General features: G+C 42.5%; 1 protein-coding gene across 4 annotated transcripts; it reads right to left on the reverse strand.

Annotated features, from left to right (window-relative positions):
- Positions 1-1398: 1398 nt before the first annotated feature.
- Positions 1399-16858, reverse strand: mapk6 (mitogen-activated protein kinase 6). 4 transcript variants are annotated; one of them, XM_085349406.1, is made up of 9 exons: positions 16596-16858; positions 13647-15309; positions 11961-12876; positions 11521-11838; positions 5399-5543; positions 4860-5024; positions 4528-4723; positions 4233-4350; positions 1399-3863 (listed from the first exon to the last, which is right to left on the reverse strand). In XM_085349406.1, the coding sequence occupies exons 3-9, from the start codon at positions 12195-12197 to the stop codon at positions 2766-2768; spliced, it is 2277 nt and encodes a 758-aa protein (XP_085205532.1). In that variant the 5' UTR covers positions 12198-12876; positions 13647-15309; positions 16596-16858; the 3' UTR covers positions 1399-2765. The 4 variants fall into 4 exon arrangements, with proteins under 4 accessions (XP_085205532.1, XP_085205426.1, XP_085205487.1 ...); XM_085349300.1 differs by having other exon boundaries at positions 13647-15500; XM_085349361.1 differs by lacking the exon at positions 13647-15309.
- Between the last annotated feature and the right edge of the window lie 4393 nt (positions 16859-21251).

Consider the following 21251-nt stretch of genomic DNA (forward strand, 5'->3'; position numbering starts at 1 on the left):
TAGACCACGAACATCAAAAACACACACTTTGAGAACAAACCACAGGGATTATGTGTGTGCAATAGTGTATTACAGTAACAGTGCCGGGTATCACGGGACAGCCTGTCACTCAATCAGCCTCACACCCAGTGCTGTCCCTCTGCAGTGTAACGGAGGAAGAACCGCCGTTTACGCAGCATCCCTCGCGTCGGTTATCTGTCCTTCGCTACACCACCACACTCCTCTTCCCCTATCACAGACAGGCTGTTTCCCTGTGATATGTTCATCCAACTGTTGCGCTCAAGTTCTATAAATGTTTTTTTACAATGTTCACGTTCATGACTTGGCACGGAGTGGCATTGGCAGATTTTGACAACTAGATAAACTGTTCTGCATGTGATGACATACACAGTGGATTAATGCTGCCATGTTTTGGAGAACAAAGCGTTTCTACTGCCAGAGAATAAATGAATAAAAACTGGGAGGCGCTGTCACAGCAAGAGGATCTCCAGGCGGGGTCCGGAGTTTCTCCCAGTCCCCGTGCCTACACAGAATCTCTCCAGGTAGTTTAATTAAGATGTGAATCGTCTCCGTTTTCAGCTCTTCGATAAACTGGAAGTACCCTGCCTTTTGCGCCATGTAGCTGGGATAGGCCTCAGCTCCACTGTGATCCTGGACATCATAAGCAGTTAAGAAAATGGATGACTACAAACTGTAGACAACCGTGTTTAGCGACTAAAACATTTTCCAATGCTAAAAGAGAAATGCCCATTCTCGTGCACAAGTACTAACTTGTTTAGAAAGATTTGGCTTTAAGACAAAATCATGCCATCCAAGAATATGAACCAAAGCATCCCAATCAGCCCACTGGTTGATTAAAACTGGCTCTACCTCACTTAGAATCACTGCCTTTAATGTGAGCCAGACAAGCTTGTCTTTGCACATTTTAGTACACCCACCCCCCAAAAATCCAAACAACCCTACGATCCTGCACGATTGATGTGAAAATGAACTGTCAGAGTGACTTTGACAATGTCACCACACCCTACAAAAACCTATTATTTCTCCACAGTCCGATTTCATCTCGTGAAGTTGTTCCCTAACAGGAAGTTTGGAAATGTAGTTATGCTGCGTCGGTGTTAGAGAACAGGACTGTAGAATGGAAAAGTACTTGTCGTGTAATCCTGCTCGCTTCTCTGTAGCATTTTATATGAGAAGCAGGTGGAAACCAAGTTGGCAGCTTTGAAATATGGTGGTCTCAACCAGAGCTACATTTAGCTGGTGATTCAAATCCCGTGTCCCCAGCACTTCCAGTGAAATCCAGTCTGCTTACTTGGACTTTAAAAGTGGCACGTAGATTTGGCGGCACGTCTTCTCCAAGGACCAGGTTTATGACGGGGCCAATCCCCGATCAAGAACAAGGAAGAGGAGGCTAAACTCTCTGCCAATAATTTTTATTGAGATATTTTGTAGAACAGGGGAACCAATGATTACAAAAAAAGTCCGTAAGTGTTCTACATGCTACACCTTAACCTAATTTCATCATGCTTGCCTGGAAAAAGTACATAGAAATTTAACAAACAAAAAACAAAAAAGTACAATTAAAACTGACGTACATTATACTCACCATTAACTGTACCTTTCTCCTGCCTCCATGCACGCAACTTTAATTTTATTTTATTTTTTTACATTTGGATAAAAAAAAAATTAAGACTTTTAGGCGCTTCTTTAAACCATAAAATAATTTTTTTCTCCACTAAAGACAAAACGCACCCATTTTTTAAAAAAAAGAAAAAAAAAAGATATCCATTAGAACAGTATTGATGGAAAATGGAAAGCCTCGACTTCAACATAACACATGAATATGCATCCTACCTTAAAACAAAAGAACACTTGCACGCCCGTATAGTGCCAAAAATGAAAATGGAAGTCTGCCCAACTCCTCAAATCTTCAATAATCACATTGAAATAACACATTTTGATAAAATAAATAGCGCACATTTTGCTAGAAATAAATAAATGATTACTGAAACACCTCACTATGTTAATTGCTAAAGTGAGACAGATTTCATCTACGCGACCACTTCATTTCATGGTATGAGGATGGTCATGTGTGTAAAGCACTAGTGCGGCTTCGAGTGTCTCTCGCGGCTGTTACCTTGAGGTAGATAACACATTTACATTAACGCCTACGATAATGGTTGCTGCTGGCATCATGTGTCAGATTTACAGTATGAAAGGGTTTTCAAGGAAGCTTTCTTCAGGGAAAAAAAAAATGTCAGAAGGTCAAAGAATATTTTAAAAAGAAGGAAAAACAAAAAAAACATGACGAACAAGACACCCCACCCCAGGAAAGGCTGTTTGAGAGCACTTTAAAACCCCACAGCAATGTTAGCGTCTACCTTCCTTCTTTATGTCACACCCAGAACGGCCAAACTTCATCTCTTAAATCCTCTCTACCTCATCCTCCCTCCTCTAGATACTTCTTTCCCGCTCCTCTTTCATCTACAGTACTTAAATGTGCGACTGACATGCCAGTATAGCAATGAGGGTGTAGACATTAATCCATGAAGGCCTGGTGATCAAGGCTCAGAGTGATGATCAAAACTCTTTAAATAAAATCACCCTTTTCGACTCTTTAAAAAAACAAACAAACAAACATAATAATAACAAAAAAAAGGTATGAAATGATTCAAGTACAGTATACCATATTATTTAAAAAAAAAAAAAGCAACATAAAAACAAAACTGCCTAGATTTTGCACTGTGAGGAAGATATACATTTCCTTAATTAAGATGTTTGAAGATGCTGCTGTACGTTTTGTGGGCAATTTGTGGGGAGCATTTGACAGCGCAGGGGGTGAGGGACGCCTGGATGGATTTTAGAGGCAGTTCATCAGTGCTGTCAAAGCCAGGAAGGGCCAGAGAGTCCAGCTGCATATTGAGCACAATCTCCGTGCTTCTGTCAAGGAAGCTCTCGTCTAGCTCTCTCACCACCGGGGACCCAATCTGCGGGCTGGCAGTCTCGGAGACGGCTTCTTCCCTCCTGCTGAACAGGTGGTCCAGGTAGCTGGTGTAAGGGCTTTCCTTCTGGAGGTGGTCCTCTTTGCCAATGTCCCAGCAAGCTTCGTCTATCAAAATGTCATTCTCTCCGACCGTGTCCCCAGAGCTCTCCCAGGGGCGAGCAGGCCAGACGCAGTCCCCGCCGACCACTCCCAGCCCTCCGCCACCTAGCTGGGCGAGATTTACCAGGCACTTCTCCTCCTTCTCCTGACTTATGGACTTGGACATAGAGGTTGAGCGAGGAGCCTCGAGCTGGGAGACAGAAAAGTTGAGCTCGTTCAGGAGGCCCACCTCATTCAGGAGCCCCACATCGTTGAGCAGGGTCACCTCCTGACAGGGCTCCGGCTGCAGGCTCAGCTTGATGGTGCTGGCAATGAAGGAGTCAAAGTCAAAGCCTTGGTTCTGCTGGCTCTGAGGCTTTTCCGTCTGGTGTTTCTCTTGCACTTTGTCCTTCTCTACAGGGCTCTTCTCTGCCTCCTTTAATGCGATCTGAGCCTTTACCAGCCCGTTCTTCTCGCATTTGCTCTTGGACTTGCGGTCTGCCTTCTCCTTGCTCTGCTGCTCCTTCCAGTTGGAGAGGTCGATGATAAGCTTGGGTTCGTAGTAGTGGTTGACTTCACTGTCTCTCCAGATGAGGTTGTCCAGGTAGGAGGGCGACACAGCCTTGTAGTTACAGGTGTGGCTACACTGCAAGTCACAGTATTTGTTCTCGTGGTGGTCATCCTGCCAAGATCTCTCTAGTGGGAATGGGGTTGAGTAGTCGAAGGACGGCTCGTCCAGGAACTTCTCTCGATCTCCATCAGCATATTTACGAGGATCCACCTAGAAAAAGACAACAGCTACCTTTCAGAATCTGATCATTTAAGTCAGTACTGATTTAAATCCAATTTATATTAGTAAGGAATGAGCTCTCTTGCACCTAGCTTTTTTCAGACATGGATTAAGCCTATCCAAACAAAAATACATGTAAAATTCAAGGAAGGCCGCCTCTGAAATAATGTTTATTTATGTTAGCAATAAAGCTCAATCTATGAATGGGAACCCGGCCTTAAGGCTTTTATTGATGTATACCGCTTTAAGATCAATCCAATACTTGCTTCCTTGCCCAGAATTAATCACCCTTAAGGTTCTGAAAAAGCAGTGAAAATAGTTTTGATAGTAGGTTTGAAGCGTTTGTCAAAAATAACTCACCTGGACGACCTCTTCGTCCGTTACATCGGAGAGTGCCCTTGGGTCAACCTGAACTTCGTCTGGGTCATGGGTGCTGTGCAAGTGCCAGTCAGCTTCTGAGAACTGGCTCTCATGATACCTAATGGATAAAGAAATAGAAAGACTTCATTAGCAACAGTCATATACAGACTAAGTTTGCAAATAAACTCTAGTCAAACAGTGAGAGCTGCTCACTTGCAGCAAGCACAGCAAAACAAATTCCGCTGAAGTTAATCCCAAGAGAATATGTGAGAGGGAAATAAGTGAGAAGGCACACCTGTCACAAGTGTGGCTGTGGCTCTGGTCCATGAGCAGGATATCATCTACCTCATCCTCAATGTGAAAGGGGTGCAGAGACACAGGCTCATCCAGGGGGAAGGAGTAGTCAGCCATATAGGGGTGTGCCAGGGCCTCTTCCGCAGTCAGACGATCCATGGGGTTAAAGGTCAGGATCTTCTCCAGGAAATCAAGGGCTGTAAAGGAGAAGGACAATGAGATTATCAAGCTGGAAATACGAGATGTGATCTATGAAGTACACGACCATGACCCTGGGTTCACAAGCACTTCATAAGGCTCCAAGTACTTCTGATTAATTAAAGTGGTACTTACCCTGCGGACTGACATCAGGCAGCAGTTTGGCCAATGGTGTGTGAGGCTTGGTCATGTCATTGCGGATAAAGACGGGAATTACGCTATGGAGCTCCTGGCGGTCTTCGTCTCGTAGTACAGGGATTGACTCCAGGATCAGCTGCATCTGTTCCAGTTCGTGAGCTCCTGAAACAGCAAACAGAAATATTATGGAGTTTTTTTAGAAGAGAACCCATGACTCAACTTCTGCATGACTGAGGGAGCTTGAGTGAGGCAGCCTCGATTCCCATGATCTGCTTCAGATCATGGGAATTGAGATTTCATTTGCCTTGTGGTCAGCTCAAGGCTGTTTTAACAAGAACAGTCTCTCCCTGCACCGGCTGAATACGCAAAGTCAAACCAGACTGTCTGGTTTACCATGTGTTTAACAAACAAAATTAGCATATGTGTCATCACACCTATACTTGACATTTAACTCTGTCACTTGAGCCACCTTAAAGACTGATTTTACACAAGGTGTGAGGAGTGAGTCTGACATAACAAACTGAGTCAACATTTACCTGCAAACAGGGTTTTCCCTGTGAGCATCTCAGCAAAGATGCAGCCAGCAGCCCACATGTCGATGGCTTTGGTGTAGTTGTTAGGAGAGAGCAGCAGGCGAGGAGATCTGTACCACTTTGTGACAAGACCTTCAGAGAGATGGCCCTGTCGTGGTGGGAAACCAGACATTAATTGTAACCCTCTAAAAAATACATTACAGTACTGGAAATAGTGCAGCATTATCATTATTATTATTGTTATTATTATTTTTTTATGAGTGACAAGTTACTTTCAGTTTGTTTTCATTCAGAGGTAAGATGCTCATAAGTCTGCAGTGATTCACAATAAAAGCTATGTAGAGCTGGGCGATAGAACGATAACGATATGTATCGCGATATAACTTTTACTCGATAGAGAAATTAAGCTATCGCGATAGACCTCGCCGCTCTTGTCCTCAAAAAAAAAATAAAATAAATAAAAGGTCAGCCAATCCAAATTAAGTAGCGCAGAGCCGAACCAATCACAGCCGCAGCGTCACGTCGCGTGACTTGTTACGTACAGCACAAGTGCCAAGCCGCACGTGTGTTTGTTTGGGAAGCAGCCAGCGGGTAATGGAGCCAGCGCGTAATGGAGGAAATGAGTGTGCTGACTAGAAAAATCAACCGAGCGTGACCGAAGAGAAAACAGATGATGGTTCCAATGCCGGAGAGATTGTCAAACGGAAGAGCCATAGAAGTTCCGTAGTGTGAAGGTATTTCGGCTATTTCAAGTCTGACAAAAAAACAGAGTAGCGTGCACTGTAAATTGTGCCGAAAGCAAGTCTGGAAATACAATAAACTGGTGCATGCGTCACACTGTGCGCCACGTTATTGTTTCGGTGAAATGAATTTCTACAATACTGTTACTGTTAATTCTACTCTCTGCACTGTTTAAATGCTTACATATACACACAGTTACTGTCCGTCCACACATACGACTCGGTTCTGCTTCTATGCCCCAGCTTTGTTTACTTTTTCCCACCGAGGCTTCTAGACTTCTGATTGGCCAACCTTTCTGCACGGTTAGGAATCTAGCGCCACCTGCTGCTTTGGCATGTTCATAGCAGCGTTTTCCTTCATTTCTGCCTTTATGTGTGGACGGGATTATTTTTTAAAACGAAAACGGAAAATCTCAGTTTTCAAAAATACCCGTGTACGTGTGGACGTAGCCTCAGTCTCTGACTGGAAGCGCTAATTCGTCATTCGGCTTTTGTCAGACTAAAGTAACTGTTAAAACTGTTTGAAAAGCTAAGATATACAACAAGGAGAGATTGAGAATTTCCTTTTAGTTCTCAGTTTATTTGATATTGACAAAAGTTAGTCAGTTTTGTCTGTTCTTCTGTAAAACAAACTAAGATTTATTTTTAGAATTAATATTTTGTTTCTAAGTGGAATTGACAATTTAGTCTGTTTTGTTTGTTCTATTTTGAAACTTAAACGCTTTAGCGGCTGCCTTTTGTGTAGTTTGCAATATTTGCCTTTATTTATCTGAAAAAGTCTCATGTTCCTTAAGTACATCTACCCTGTTGAACTTATTATGGGAAATAAATATTTAAATAAAAACAAGCTGCTGATTATTTCACATTTTACTTGTGAGCAACGGCACATTTAAATCTTACAAATATAGTTATTTGGCTTATATCGTGATAGATATCGTTATCGCCTGAAATGAAAAAAAAACAAAAACATATCGTGATATGAAAAAATCTCATATCGCCCAGCTCTAAAGCTATGATTACCCTTGTTTCATGTACCTCCACGTTTGCCACACAATACAGGTAACAGGAGATGTGACACTATCCTGCAAGTCTGTGCTAAACATTCAGAGCCCTGTGCCATCTCCTTAACAGCCGTACTCTGTGCTGGTCACGTACACCACACAGCATACAAAGACCCCCCGCCCAAAAAAGAAGAGACCAATGAAAAGAGGGGAGAGCAGGCCATGTCAGCAGTCTGAGCAGGATAATACCCCACTGCCACTAACCTGCACTCAAACAGTGCCTGACTAGTCACAAGGCCAGGAGGGCACCAAGCATAAAGGAAGCTGACCTCTGTATGTGTGTCTACACACTCAATGGGGGGAGGGGGAGTGGTAAAACAACACCCTTGCTGCGCTCTTTTTCCCCCCCACATGGAGTGGTAGTTTGTGGGACCAAAATGGACTGCTCACCACTGTGGGAGGCTCCCATTTCTGCCCAAATTTAGCCACAAATACTTGATGTCATCCTATCCTTAAGTGCCTGCAAGCCCTTGTTTTGATGGGACCTATAAATGACACGACATGTATTCCTTCCTACAGGTAACCAGCTAATCTGTCTGTCCGAGAGAAGATTGTAAAGAGGTGGGGGGAATTAAGAGATAGTCTGGCACATAGACAGGTCATACCTAGTGACTGGGACCAGAACCCATTCTGAGAAGCAGCTGGTAAAGCCGACCTGTGAGATTGTGTTTACGGGGGAGAAACACACACAACCAGCTTAACAGAGAATGTAAATTAGGTTAGCTTGAAAGAGTCATTGCAGAGAGTAAGGACAATGCGTAATGGACTCTGAACTAAAAGGAACAGATTAAAGTTTGCCTACCAGCTAAGTGCATAAAGTGCATTAGGTGAACCTTCCAGCTCAATTCTTTTACAGATTTTCAAGCGGACCATTCACCATAAAGCTTTAAAGCATTAACAATGTCAGTACCTCCAGCAGCAGCTGGTGAATAACTTCACTACTGGATCTACAACAGCTCAGGCTGACATTTAATGATTCACAACTAGGCCTCTCCATGTGACAGGCTGTGGTTAGTCAGAGCAACCTCAAGCAGGTTTAACCAGATGTCAGTAAAGGTGGCTTCTGGAGAATCAGAAAGATCCTCCCCCACCTCCCAATCCAGGATAAAGCTGTTGACCGAAAAATAAGTAATCAATTTTGTTGCCAATACAGATTCACTTCCGAGTTCAACTGTCAAGTACTAAATGAGGAGGATGTGCGCCTAATAAATAAGAAAAAAAAAAAATTTCCATCTGGATCTTTGGCTTCTCTGAATAATTTGTGATACATCTGCTTGCTGCAGAACAAGATTAAACTACTGTTTAAAATCAAGAAAGTACAGGGTGGAATAATCAAAACCAGCTCTCTAAAACTCATTGAGCCTGAAGTCAACTTTGCTGCATTTATTCTGAATCTTGTAAAGTCTGGCACCAGACAGGCCCAGTGGTAGCTAAATAACTGGGTCAAGTATGCTTTTTATTGCAGCTGTGGCTTAGAATTGTTCACTTTGATGAATGTGTGGCAGAAACAAACCTTGTGAAGGTCTTTTATAACATTCCTAACAACGTCACGGCTATCACCTCTATAGCATCTCAAATTACTGAAAATTATACCAAACCACAGGCAAGCACAAGATCACACTTTTTCAATATTCAATAGTCTGACAGGCAACATGCAAACAACTGTTTCCACAGCATAAAATTATGCGAATGTCTGACAAGTTTGCCACTTTTTTCTAGGCGTCATAAAAAGACAAACCTTTAAATGGTTTGCCAAGCCAAACGATCTCTCAGTGATAAATCACAAGAATAGCGAAGACTAGACTGGATGTCACTTCTAGAGAATGTATTTTTGACACACTCAAACTGCTTAACTTAGACACACAGTAAAAATTGTTAAAGCCTCAGCAATTCTTGTTTAAAACTGTTAAAAGCTTCTTTGACTGACTTTTGGTTCAGCTTAGTCTCTAGCTAAAGTTTGGGACAAGACTGAAAGCGAACGCAGGCTTTAGATCAGCTTCAAATAAGGCTCTGAGCAAGGCTCCCACAATGAGACAAAGGGCTGGCTGGGAAAAGGAGGGGAACTGGGGTTGGAAAAGTTGGATGAGTACACGTGAATTTTTGTCATTCTTGAGTATGAGCCACTATTAGGCGAGACCTCAAAGCTCACAGAGACAGAAACTGTTTCCCCACAGAAACAGGTAGTTGTGCTTAAAACAAAGCTATGCAGGATTATTAAAAGCCTAAAGGGAACCATGAGCTGTTGATGTCTTTTAGCCAAGGCATTATAAGAAAGAAAAAGCGTGGGAGGAAAGGATTAAACAAACGCCTGGTGAATGCACCACTGATGCATGAATCCAAGATCACATTACCGAAGCTAAACTAGAAACTGAAGTTCACTTGAAAAATAGAGCTGTTTTTTTTTTAGAAATGATGTTATTCAAATACATTGCACTCCAGCACTGCGTCTCGGACCCTATGCTCTAAGTAGAGGGTGGTCGTGAAAGAGCATTTGCCCCCCAGTGAATGTGGCATGTGGTCAACAGTAAAACCAACTGTTTTTTTAACACCTTCACGCTGTGCCACTGGTGTGTTATCTGGGGGTGCCAAGTTCATTTTTAAACACGCCTCATTTGTTCTTAGACACTCACTTTAAATGAGTCTAGGAGCCATAAAAAGGTGGTTGGTAAAGATACTAGCTTAACTTTGCCCCTTGGTACAGCTATTATCACAAAAACAATGAAAAAACCCAAAACAAAAACACAGTAAGGAGAGCTTCATGGAAAACCAGTTAGTCAATCTGACTATAGCGTTTCCATCTTTGAGCAAAACAGCAGTAATCTGCTGCAGTACATCTTTGAGCTCTGACCCCAGGCAAGCAGCTTAAGGAGGGAAAAAATAAAAACTTCTCTAAAGCATCTGGCCTGCTACAGACACTAAACTGTGAAGCTCTCATTCCTTCCCAGCAACTATTACCTTACTCTTCCTAGTGCGCAGTGACATACTGTCTCAAAAGACATGACTCATATGAAAACAGTCAGAGCTGAAAATGTGACTACATGACCAAAACGCAGTTTTCGTATTTAACTGGCAATTAAGCCAGTTATGGTAAACAAGGGTGCGTAAGTCTATTTCGAGGGATGCATTGTGTGGCAGGAGCCTGGATGAGTAATGGATATGAATGAGACAGTACCATCCAGTGAGATCACCCATCACTTGAGCCCCATTTCCCTTCTGTGACTAATCCGAGACACATGCAAGCATCTGACCACCTTAGCGCCTCAAGAAGATCCGGGCAGAGACACAGAGGGAGGGACAGGCTTCCCAACCTAGATTTCCTCACATTACACCACCATATGGCCATCAACTGGAATTTCCTCATCCCTTTATAAAGGTGACAGCAACACACAAGAGCTACACAGGCCTCCCACGTGGCTGCAATTACACAGGCTGATCTATACTCTTCTCACACTGAAGACAGAAACAGCTTCTTTAATGCTACAATTACATTGCTTCACAGAACAAAGGTGGTTTTATAGAAAGCATTAAAATGTGTGCATTCAACAGATGGCGTGCCAGCATTTGGCTTTCTAAGCACGTGTTTACAGTAAGCATCTTTCAGAAACCAGTGAAAAGCCATGAACAAAGAAAACAGCAAGGGACACAAATGTCTTCACTTCTAAAAGTCTCATGCATGAGAATTTGCTTATTGGAGCAATGACCTCATGCAAAGAGAACTCATGCAAAGCATCCTCCTTTCAGATGTAACAAATCCTCAATTTTTATTTTTTAAGAGCAGGATGTCCACAACAAATTTTTGCAGCCTCAAGCCTTCGTCAGTTTTCTCTAAAAGCTGATGGAGGCGCAACGTTGAACTCTTCCGGTTTTGTGTCATTGTGAAAACATTACACCCCCCCCCCCCCCACCCCCCCACACACACACACACACACCCTCCGCTGGAGATCCTATTGTAGCACGTCTTAATTAAGCCACATTATCACAAACTAATCTCCAATTCTTATCGTCTATACTTTTACATAATGGAAAAAAATGTTTCCCACGGCTTTGTTTTCAACCCTCACTTATGAGAAGGGAAGGCGAGGCCTTACCTCAAGGAACCACATCCTTTCTAGCTCACTTCCTGCTCAAAAAACTGCGTCACCCTGGGGAGTACCACATTACTGGGCAATAAACATCTCGTGTCAGAGCAGCAGAGCACTCGTATATGGGCAAAGAGTTCACCAGCGCTGCTATATTTGTTCTGCTTTGCGCTGTAGCCTGTGCTGCATTATAACCACCCATCATAAACCACAGCAGACCAGCAAAACTCTGCAATTGGTCTTACCTTGTGAGAGTAGTGAGGGTCCATAATGCGTGCCAGTCCAAAGTCCCCGATTTTAAGTACCAGGTCCTCCGTGTTGACAAACAGGTTGGCAGGCTTGAGGTCACGGTGCAGCACATTGGCAGAGTGGATGTATTTAAGGCCCCTGAGGAGCTGGTACATGAAGAGCCGGGCGTGATCCTCTGAGAGAAGGCCCCTCTCCAGTAGCTGACACAAATCAGTCTCCATGTACTCTTGCACAATGTAGACCGAGTTGACCTCCGTAAGAGACACCACATCCTCTGTTAGCCTGCGACCGCTGGGGCCCAACGTCTCAAACACCTAGTTCCATAAAAAGGAGGGTATGTGTTGATCATGAAGTCTTTTCATTTTCTGTCACAGCCAGATAAAAAAAAGATAGCAACGTTTTCTTTTTTTTTTAAACTTTGAACCTCCCAACATACCTTGACAATGTTGTCATGGTCGAGGCGTCTGATAATCTTGATTTCCCGGAGGGCGTGCTTGACGCTCTGGGGGTCAGTCAAGATAATTTTCTTCACGGCTACACGCTTGTCACAGTCAGTGTCAACTGCTGAGAACACGAGGCCATTCCCTCCATAGCCCAGAGGCTTCAAGTCCATGTAGCGAGAACCCAGGTCAAAGCCGTGGATGTTCATCAATGACTCAAACTTCTCTGCCATGACTTTTTGTTTTTGTGGGCTTCTACACCAAGCTTCTGCTATCTCTAATGTTAATCCTCTGGCCCGTTTCAAGCCCAATTTTCACACTTAACAGAGGAATCCCCGCCCCCCCTTGCTTCAGAGGTTCCGCTGACCCCTGTACAGACGACTACCAAGTCACCCCCTCTAGCTGTCACTGTCAGATGCAAGGTTTTAATGTGTAGTCAAAGTTTCCTTCCATTTTGAGTAAGGAGAGAAAATTTTAAAGTTGAATTCATCCTCCAATCCTGAATGTGTGGATATATTTAAATGAACAGCTCTAAGTAAACTAGTGTTTGTAGACGGCAAATGGAATGGTCTTTGAGGCAAATTAAAGCGCACTGGCACGATCTTAAACTATAAAAGCACGTAATTGCATCCTCACAGTGCAAATACATTCAGTGTATGACTGGTCCTGAGCAGCTTCATGTGAGTAAACGCACTGCTAATTCTTTTCTTTCTTTCTTTCTTTCTTTTTTTCCTTTGTAAATATATGTATAGATCTGTCTGTGTAGTTTTCCTGTCAATTCACGTCGTCTATAAAAATTGAAATGAGTCTGGCCTTTAAGTCTCTAAAGTAATTCCTCAGCCTCAATGATCTGGTGGCTCTAGCTCGCCACAGTCGCAATCAAAACTATCCTCCATTTTACTTGGATATAACCTGAAAGACAAAGAAAAACAAAACAAAAAATAAGTGTGAGAACACATGTATTGTGCCAGAGCAAACTGGGTTTGAGCCCATCATTTGACACATTGTTTCCGTCTTCTATGAAGATGTCTCACTCTGTAAGGCTGACATGTGTTAGGGATTTCCATTAAGCAACAAGCTGCCTCGCTCGGCCGGCTTTTGAACGCGGTGACATTACGAGAAGCTAACCCCTCCCCCGCTCCAGTGACGCGCCTGCTAGTCCGGTTTTCTAGGTATCGTTAAAATTAAAGAGATAACATTTAGAAGCTTCACGAAGATCAGTATCCACGAGAGTACACGAATACTACACATTAAAGACGAATAACCGTGTTCACAGCGCCTACTTTTGGCCCTCGCCCGGTCTCTGTTGACTAGCTCGCGGGGGAGAGAAAAAAAAAGCGAAGAATGGCAGAGTAACGGCAAGCAAGCGAGAGACCGCCGTTGATCTAATTTAGAACATAACCACGACCACCCTTTGACGTTAACATGAGCTAAATTATATGTAGAAAACATATCTCACTACATCACTCATTTTATATACTTAAAAAAAACATCAAGCCAGCGAGAAATGTGCCGACAGCGCGAACAAAGGGGTCGTTGTTGGCGGAGGCTTCTGACTACGTGGTACAGCTTTCCTAGCGCTAAGCAGCACAAAGCCGACGTCGATTAAACGGCTCGAATAACAGCGAATCCAACATAACATGTACATAATAATCAGAATCTATATATAACATGTTACTCACGGTCCTTGTTTGTTGCATTAGGCGGGCTATAGTTTTAATCAAACCCAGACGAGGTTTGACTGCGATCCGCTCCCGGTGCTATGCGGATCTGTTGCAATCGCCATTTAGGCTAGGTAGAGAAAGGCAGCAGCGACGTCACAAGGCCACCTTCACTGACTGTCGGAAAGATGTCTACTACGACTACGAGTCTTCAACAAACAATTTATTTTTACTTATTTGTTGTTTTCCCCAGCTTTTAGTTGCATACTAGCAGTTATTTACAAATAAATATTCCTGATTTATTTTTAAAATTATTATCAACCCACTATTACATTGATAGAGTACTGTAATTATCTCTAGTTCTAATACCCTAACCCCACTCTGGGTTCACTGGGTTCATTATTCAGACAAGAACATGCAGTGAGTTGGCACTGCTTCATAAATAATGAAGTTTAACTTAGATCATTTGCATTATTTCTAAAAATCATGAATTAATCACCTCATGTTTCTGATCATTTTTATTATCACAGAAACACAACTGTGTCATATTACTCATAATACATGTATTGATATTTTAGCAGTGTAATGAACAATTAAGTTGGTAAGCAGCTGAAATGTCAGCAACTGGTGATTGAATTGGTTAAAAAGAAATAAAAATAAAAACACAAAAAATAATCTATTGTTTCCAGCCCAGAACTTTGACAGTCAGATATATCTGTATCTATATTTATAGGTGGAGCTGTATGCTTCGAGCAGTACTTGAATACAGCAGGAATCATTCAAAACATTTGAAGTTGGAGTTCATTCCAACTCAGTGTTTGTGTTTATAGTCCAAGTGATAGCAGCACTGTACCACAGGCAACCTCACCATCACTTACCTCATTATCACCTCTTGATGCATGCAAAGTTCAACCAGCCGTAACTGCAGGCCATTTTATAATAGACCAACCCCCAGAAGTAACAAACCTCTAGAAAGAGTTTTTTGTTTTGTTTTGTTTTTTGTCACTTGCTCTATTATGCAACGTAAAATGAGGATGCCACAAGATAATGGACCAGGAAGAACATTCTTTACCCAGCCTATTTGATCTCCTATCTGGAAATCTGGGGGGTGGAAATACTGCATTATAACCTGCAGAGCAGATACAGCTGTTCATTTTAGTTGAAACACCTCAGTGCATCATTTGCTTACACTTTGCTCTTTAGTATTTTACATTTAAAATTTGAGTTGTCCTCCAAATAGAAAATCATTGCCTATTTATTGCCTCTCAGAATTTCTGTTGAGAAAGCGTCATCCCTCTATTTTCCAACCATTGTTAAATTTTACTCAAGGCAGCATCAATAGTACGAATGGTATTATTTGTCTTTTCTTTGCAAAACGAAGCTGTTTTCTAGCTTTTTGTTTCATTTTATTTATTTATTTTTAGTGACGCGCAGTAGTGGTCTTGTCAGTGACTTTAAAAAAAAAAAACCCGGACAGGTCACTCACATGCGCCATGCGGATTTACTCCCTTTGGCACCGACAGGGTGTTTCTCTTTTAGCGGCCCGACATCACGTCACATCAGATCTCCGCGAGGATTACACATCCCGAGGAAAAGAAGTGAAGAAATCAAATACGGCACTGATTTGATTCCCTCATTCTACGGATGGTCCCGCGGAGCGCCCGGTCCTCCCTCTCTGTGGATGCTGTGAATGGAGGGATGGAGAGGGAACGGGTGGGTGTGCAGGAAGGAGCATCATAGCCGCAGAAGTCTACATCAGCATCCGCATGCAGACCATGTGAGTGCCCATGTGTCCGACAATGCGGCTGGCTCTTACGGGCCGGGGTGGGCTCTGCGATGGAGAGAGAAACTACATGCTGCCGGAACGTGATGCGACTGAGAGAGAGAAATGTTGGGAAAAGACATGATATAGTTCACCGCTGCTCTGAACATCAGATTACGATTGGGCTATATGTTACCCCGTCCATTAATGCTCCCAAAGACGTAGAGCTATGTAATTACGTACTTTTATCAGCTATATTTTAAAAGCATAAAGACCTAGCTGAGGTGTATTTATTTATTTATTATTTGTTGGTTTGGTAAATCTATTATTTATAAGCGGCTTTTCTAGAAAAGATGAATGAAACTGCCTTTAGAAATTGCATTGAGTGTGCTTGTAAAAAGTGATGCAAATGTTCAGGTAGCAGCTTCACTGTCTTTGCTCCAAGTCACTTCCTTTGAGCTGATCAGGTAGAAATCAGAAAGAGAGAACTTCTCTTTACTGACATCTAGTCCTTTTGCACTTAACTCACTGATTGTGTGCGATATGTTGTCCCTCACCCCCACGAGTGCTCTTTTCTCTGTTGTATAGAGCCAAGAATGGAGGTCAGAAGATAAAGTCACATATTGTGTCTTTCATGAGACCCTGCCCTCACGTTTTGATCACGTTGGAGACAGAAGATCCGGACTTCTGTTACTTACATTTCAGTTATTAATGATATATCTCCGCAGGGTCATTACACTCTGTGCTCCGGGCTTCCTCTCTTTTATCATGAGATATAAGAGAACTGTTTCTCCAAGTCTTACACCGAAACGTCCGACTGAGATGTTTTTAATTTACTTCTGTTTCTGCCAGTCTTTTAATCATTGGCCCAACACAAACACAGCACTATTGCAGTCCATCAGTGTTGTTTGCTGCGCACAGAGTGTCTCATGTATGGAAAATGAGTGTGTGCACATGCTGTCAACCTGCTTGCAACAGTGGTAAGAGTCTCTTACTAAAACACACACTTTCACCTTTAAAGAGTATCTGAGTTTATCTCAGCTCCATTTCTGGACATTGCTATCCTCCTGCATGCATCCCCTGTTTTATTATGTTGAACCTGTTCTTCATTTATACAAAGTCTGCACAAAAACTAAAATGTCCTCAGCTCTTGTCACTCTCAAGCTTGCTCATTCCTTTATGAAAGAAAAAATCTTCTGATCTCTTACCATGGCTGAAATTCTCCAGTGACGAATGGAGCAACATGGTGCCTGAGTCAATAGTCCATTCAGAAGAGTATGTTTTATGTCCGTCACTCCTAGTCCGAAAGGCAGAAAGCTTGAAAGACCCAGTGCACTCCACCGTCCGTTTATATGTGTGTGAATGTATTCTCAGAGCCTTGGCGGTGTGTTATCCTACTCCATGTGCCTCTGGTTGTGAGGTGGAGCTCCATGGAAAGTTAATATAGGCCAAGCCGGAGAGGGGAGGAGACTGCACTGTGTATGGCTTGGCCTTAGACAGAGCAGTGTGTCAGACACACCGAATCCACCTTTCTCTGTCTCTCTCTCTCTGCCACTTTTCTTACTCTTTTCTCATTCTTAAAAAAAATCCCTGTTATTTTCAGACCTGCTCACTTGTATTTTGTAAAAAGAAAAAGAGTTAATTATCTGTAGCCTGTCCTGAAATAAACTGTTGCTTCTAGGCAAGACACTCAGGAGTTATTTGTCTTTTTTTTTCTTAAAAAAAAAAATCAATTTGCTTAAATGGGAGAAAACAGTTTTTGGTCACACATTTCAAACCTTGACTATCAAGTCATTGTTTGCAGACAACCAGACTAGATACATCTGCACAAAGAGACCCTTTTATGTGTGGGCATGTGGTGCATCCTTGGATGTCCTCTGGGTTTATTGCTCTCTTTCATTGTCTGTTTCAGTAAGGGTGTTCGTGAACTTGTGAATTTACAAATGCCAGACATCAGTCTCTGCTGATTCTACAGGAAAAATCATTTCCAGTTTTTCTCTTGCCCCACAAATCTGGTTTTGCCTTCCCTGAAACCTGTGTCTGTTCTCTGCCTAATCACAGCATCTCCCCAGGTCTGCTACTTTTTGGCGGTGCTCCTTCCTCTGTCCTGTCTACTTGTCGTGCAGCACGTCCTGGTGTCTTGACAGGCTGGTATGTTTGGACTGTAAGGAAATACGTGCATGCACATTTGTTTGATATCCAAACCAGACCGTTGCAGAGTCTGGACCAGCTGTATGTTATCAAAATATGCATGTGAGAGCATGAGGTCAAGCTGTGGGTTAGGGGTTGTTTGCCTATATTTTGCTTTCTAAATCGTCACTTGTTTGCGAGGAATTAATCAATGGAGTGTAGTGCTTATGCTGCAAACTTGTGCGCTGCCATGAGCATTGCCTGCGCGAGCAATGCTGCGCTCACTTGATAAACAGCATTGATTAATTAATCACTGATTACCCTGCCTGAGTGCAGTGAAAAACCGTTACATAGCGCAGCTTACAGAAGCAATAAGTCCTGCTCTCGGTAGACTGACCAGCACTAATCTCTGATGCTTTTCACTACAGTGTCCTCTGTTATATAACAGTCTGCCTCACCGGAGCTCAAACTAAGGTGCAGAACGGCTCACAAAGGAGTTTCAACTCCCGCACCCTTGTAAATGACCATATGACCACAGGACGTGTACAGCAGCTATATAATCCATACACTGTCTAATGCTGCGATAGTCTGGTATTTCACAGTGTTGTGAAAGAGGCTGTGAAGTGTTTGTCATTGTGTCTCCAGTGCAAGCGGCAAATGTGTTTATGCAATGGCATGACTTGCATATCTTGACAGAACAGGTAGTTCTGTGTTTTAAAACCTTTTTTTTTCCTTTCGTGTATGATCACTTTATTTCCAAAGCTTGTTGTGTTTAAATTGAACTGAACTTCACTGCTGCACTGCTGCTCAAAGGTAAAGCAGCCAGCTGTATTGAAAAAGCACATTTCATGCATACAGGTAGTTTTGGGGTGCTGTAAAAAAACAAAACAACACAGAACAAGTCAACAAATGCACTTTTTTGAATTTAAAAGGAAAAAACTTCAACTTAAAACCACATGAGGGCACAATAAAAAAAGTATGTTTATATAAAACTGAACAATAAAAATAATAATCCACTGACGCTAGAAAATCCAAGTGTTTGTGAACTGTCGGTCTGTCTTCAGTCTGGATTAAAGGAGCATATTTAACGACACTTAAGTTCATGTCAAGGACAGATGAGTTCTCATCCAGCTGTTCAAACGATTTACTCCAGCCGGAGATTGTTAGTGGGATGTGACAGTACGATTACGCAAGACACAATAGTGCCACCACCACTAGCATGAAAATCAGGCTGTTCTTTTTATTTCGTGGTTCAATTCTAAGATGAGACCACACCATGTGAAGCGTGTCTTCAGTATCAAATCAGCTTTGAAATTAAAAGATTGCAGAATGATATCTCTAGTGATTTTTAAATTAACACAAATTTCATTCATCGTATCAACCGCATGAACAAAAAGTGTGTCAGAATGAAATCTCTGCTTTCCACAAAAGATAGATTTTAAATAAGTCAGAAACTAGAACTGCGTGTCTGCAGATCATAAATGTGTAATCGTTTTGTTTTTTTTATCAGCATCTTTTCAGTGCTGTATTTTTGGAAGCAAAAAGTGCGATGAAATGCGAGGAGAGGAAAAGACTATCTGCCTTTCCTTTTCTTTTTCTCTCACCATCTGTGAGTGGAGAATCCTCACACGCAGGATTGCTGGGGGTATGAGCCGTCCGTTCTCTGATGTGATATAACCTGTTTTGTCTGCTCCTCGCCCGCCAGAGAAATGACAAATAGTACATTCTTGGGATACTCTGAAGTGAAATGATTAAGTGATCTGGCAGGTACACTGTGCGTATTGTGTGTTCTGTGTGCTTGATGTGATTGGATTTGTTTGTTATGGGGTCAGAGATAAAACTGGGTGTTTGGCGGTGATGTAAGAGGATCAGAGGCCCTGGAATCTGGAAGTTTCTTAACAGCACTAATGCAGAAAGCATTCACTGCTTATGTGTTTGAATGTATTCAACAGGTTCAGGTGAGACAGATTATTAAAAGTCACTGTCCAAACATCTGAAGCCGTATGGCAGGATATTATTGCATAATAGTAATCAAAAGCAAATAAAAGAGTAACCGCTGTATTGAGCAAGAGCATGTTGATTATTAATAGATTAAAATAATTCCTCTAAATGAGCCGGGATTCTGAGTACACCATAAACCTGAGACGAGGTTCATTTCAAGGTAAGTTGCTAAATGTTTGATGACACTTGAGTGGAAAGTTTGTTTTTTTTTCTTTTCATGGCAATAAAAGCGTAAAGATTAGCAAACAAGGTCAAAGTCAGATGCTGACCATGTTTTACGCCACAGCAGTGCCAGAACAAATCCTGAAGGAGATCATAAAGCCGAGATAAGAGCATGCTGTCCACAGAAGACTGAGGGAGAGCTGGACTATGATAACCATATGAAGTATGACACACCTGCAAATGAAAAAGCTGCGTTTAATATCAGACATCTCGATGTGTGATAATGATACAACCACACACCTTTGTCCCGTCACTGTCTTTTTACTGTCTACAAGGTCTTATTACTCATAATATTTGGGTTTAAAATAAGACCAAGGACATCCTGTGCCATCAGTAACTCTCTCCTGTCTCGAACTTCTGCATTCATCTCCTTCAGTGTGATTTTTTCACGTTTACAAGCTGAATCAGATGATTTTCTAAACTCGTCTATCTTGTCTTGTCTTGTCTTGTCTTGTCTTGTCTTGTCTAAAATGTGTTTATGCTTATTTATGCCCAAAGGGGTTATGGTGCAGTTAGAAGACTTAATTTTGAATAATTACATAAGATCATCCTCATCTTTCCTCTCTGACTTTCCATCACACACACATTTCCATTGTCTGACTTTAGCAGCTCTCTCAAATCCTCGGCAGCCGCAGCATCAAGCTTCTTATCACACATCGGGGTCACAGCAGCGATGGGCATGGGATTAATTGGCTTCCTCTGTCACACCAGCATTCTTTAAAGACTGATCCCAGATGAGCCTGAATCTCACTTCAGCTTTCCCATCAACTAAACCCTCTCTTATAATATCTCAAAATTCAGGGGCATGGCAGAGTGGCTGGTGTGTTGTTGAGAAGCAATACTGGGCTATGAAGCCAACCAAAGCGTTGAGATTACTAGCATATAATCACACCTCGCTGTCAGTGAATAACGCTGCAGCTGCTCTTACCGCCCCGCTTTCTGAGCCCCCCTGCTTTGGCTCTGTGTGTCTGTCACTGCGGATCTGCGGATCGATGTAGCATTGGGGGGGGGCAGGGTTAATGGGAAGCCCATCTGGCCAATCTTGGCCTCACCTAGCTAGGCTGTCACTGGCATCATCCCACCTTCGAATACAAATTATTGGATAAAAGGGTTTCACATTCCTCTGCTGGGATTGGCCAATCGCATCGCTGGGATGACATCACAGGCCCAGTGCTGCAAGAAAATGCTTAGGGGTCCTTGTCTGAGACAAATCCTCCAAGGATATGCTGGGGTTTGAAAGTCAATATGAGCTTGTTCTCCAGTGACCGTAAACACAGGCTTGAAAGGGTAAGGATTAGCCACAACAGGCACGTCTGTGACATCTGATTGATTGGCCTGTGTAAATCATCAATTATTAACTTGCTCTACTATGGCACGATGTGACCGGAAGGTGGAAAAACACCTTGCTGTTGTTTCAGGTCGATTGCACTTCATCCCTCTCTATCAGAGGACACTGAACTCGGGTTTGTTTTGCAATAACATGTAATCCTGTACCATGGAATGCCACAGCT

The sequence above is a fragment of the Diplotaxodon limnothrissa genome, linkage group LG1 (assembly GCF_057381915.1).
Source record: "Diplotaxodon limnothrissa isolate DT_005_m linkage group LG1, D_limnothrissa_male_GT1.1, whole genome shotgun sequence".
Taxonomy (NCBI): Eukaryota; Metazoa; Chordata; class Actinopteri; order Cichliformes; family Cichlidae; genus Diplotaxodon; species Diplotaxodon limnothrissa.

Coding starts and splice junctions, on each gene's coding strand:
- mapk6 (XM_085349361.1), bottom strand. CDS start 12,197: ATGGCAGAGAAGTTTGAGTCATTGATGAACATCCACGGCTTTGACCTG. Junction 4,351..4,527: donor CACAGCCACACTTGTGACAG/GTGTGCCTTCTC, acceptor TTTATCCATTAG/GTATCATGAGAGCCAGTTCT. Junction 3,864..4,232: donor CGGACGAAGAGGTCGTCCAG/GTGAGTTATTTT, acceptor GTCTTTTTCTAG/GTGGATCCTCGTAAATATGC.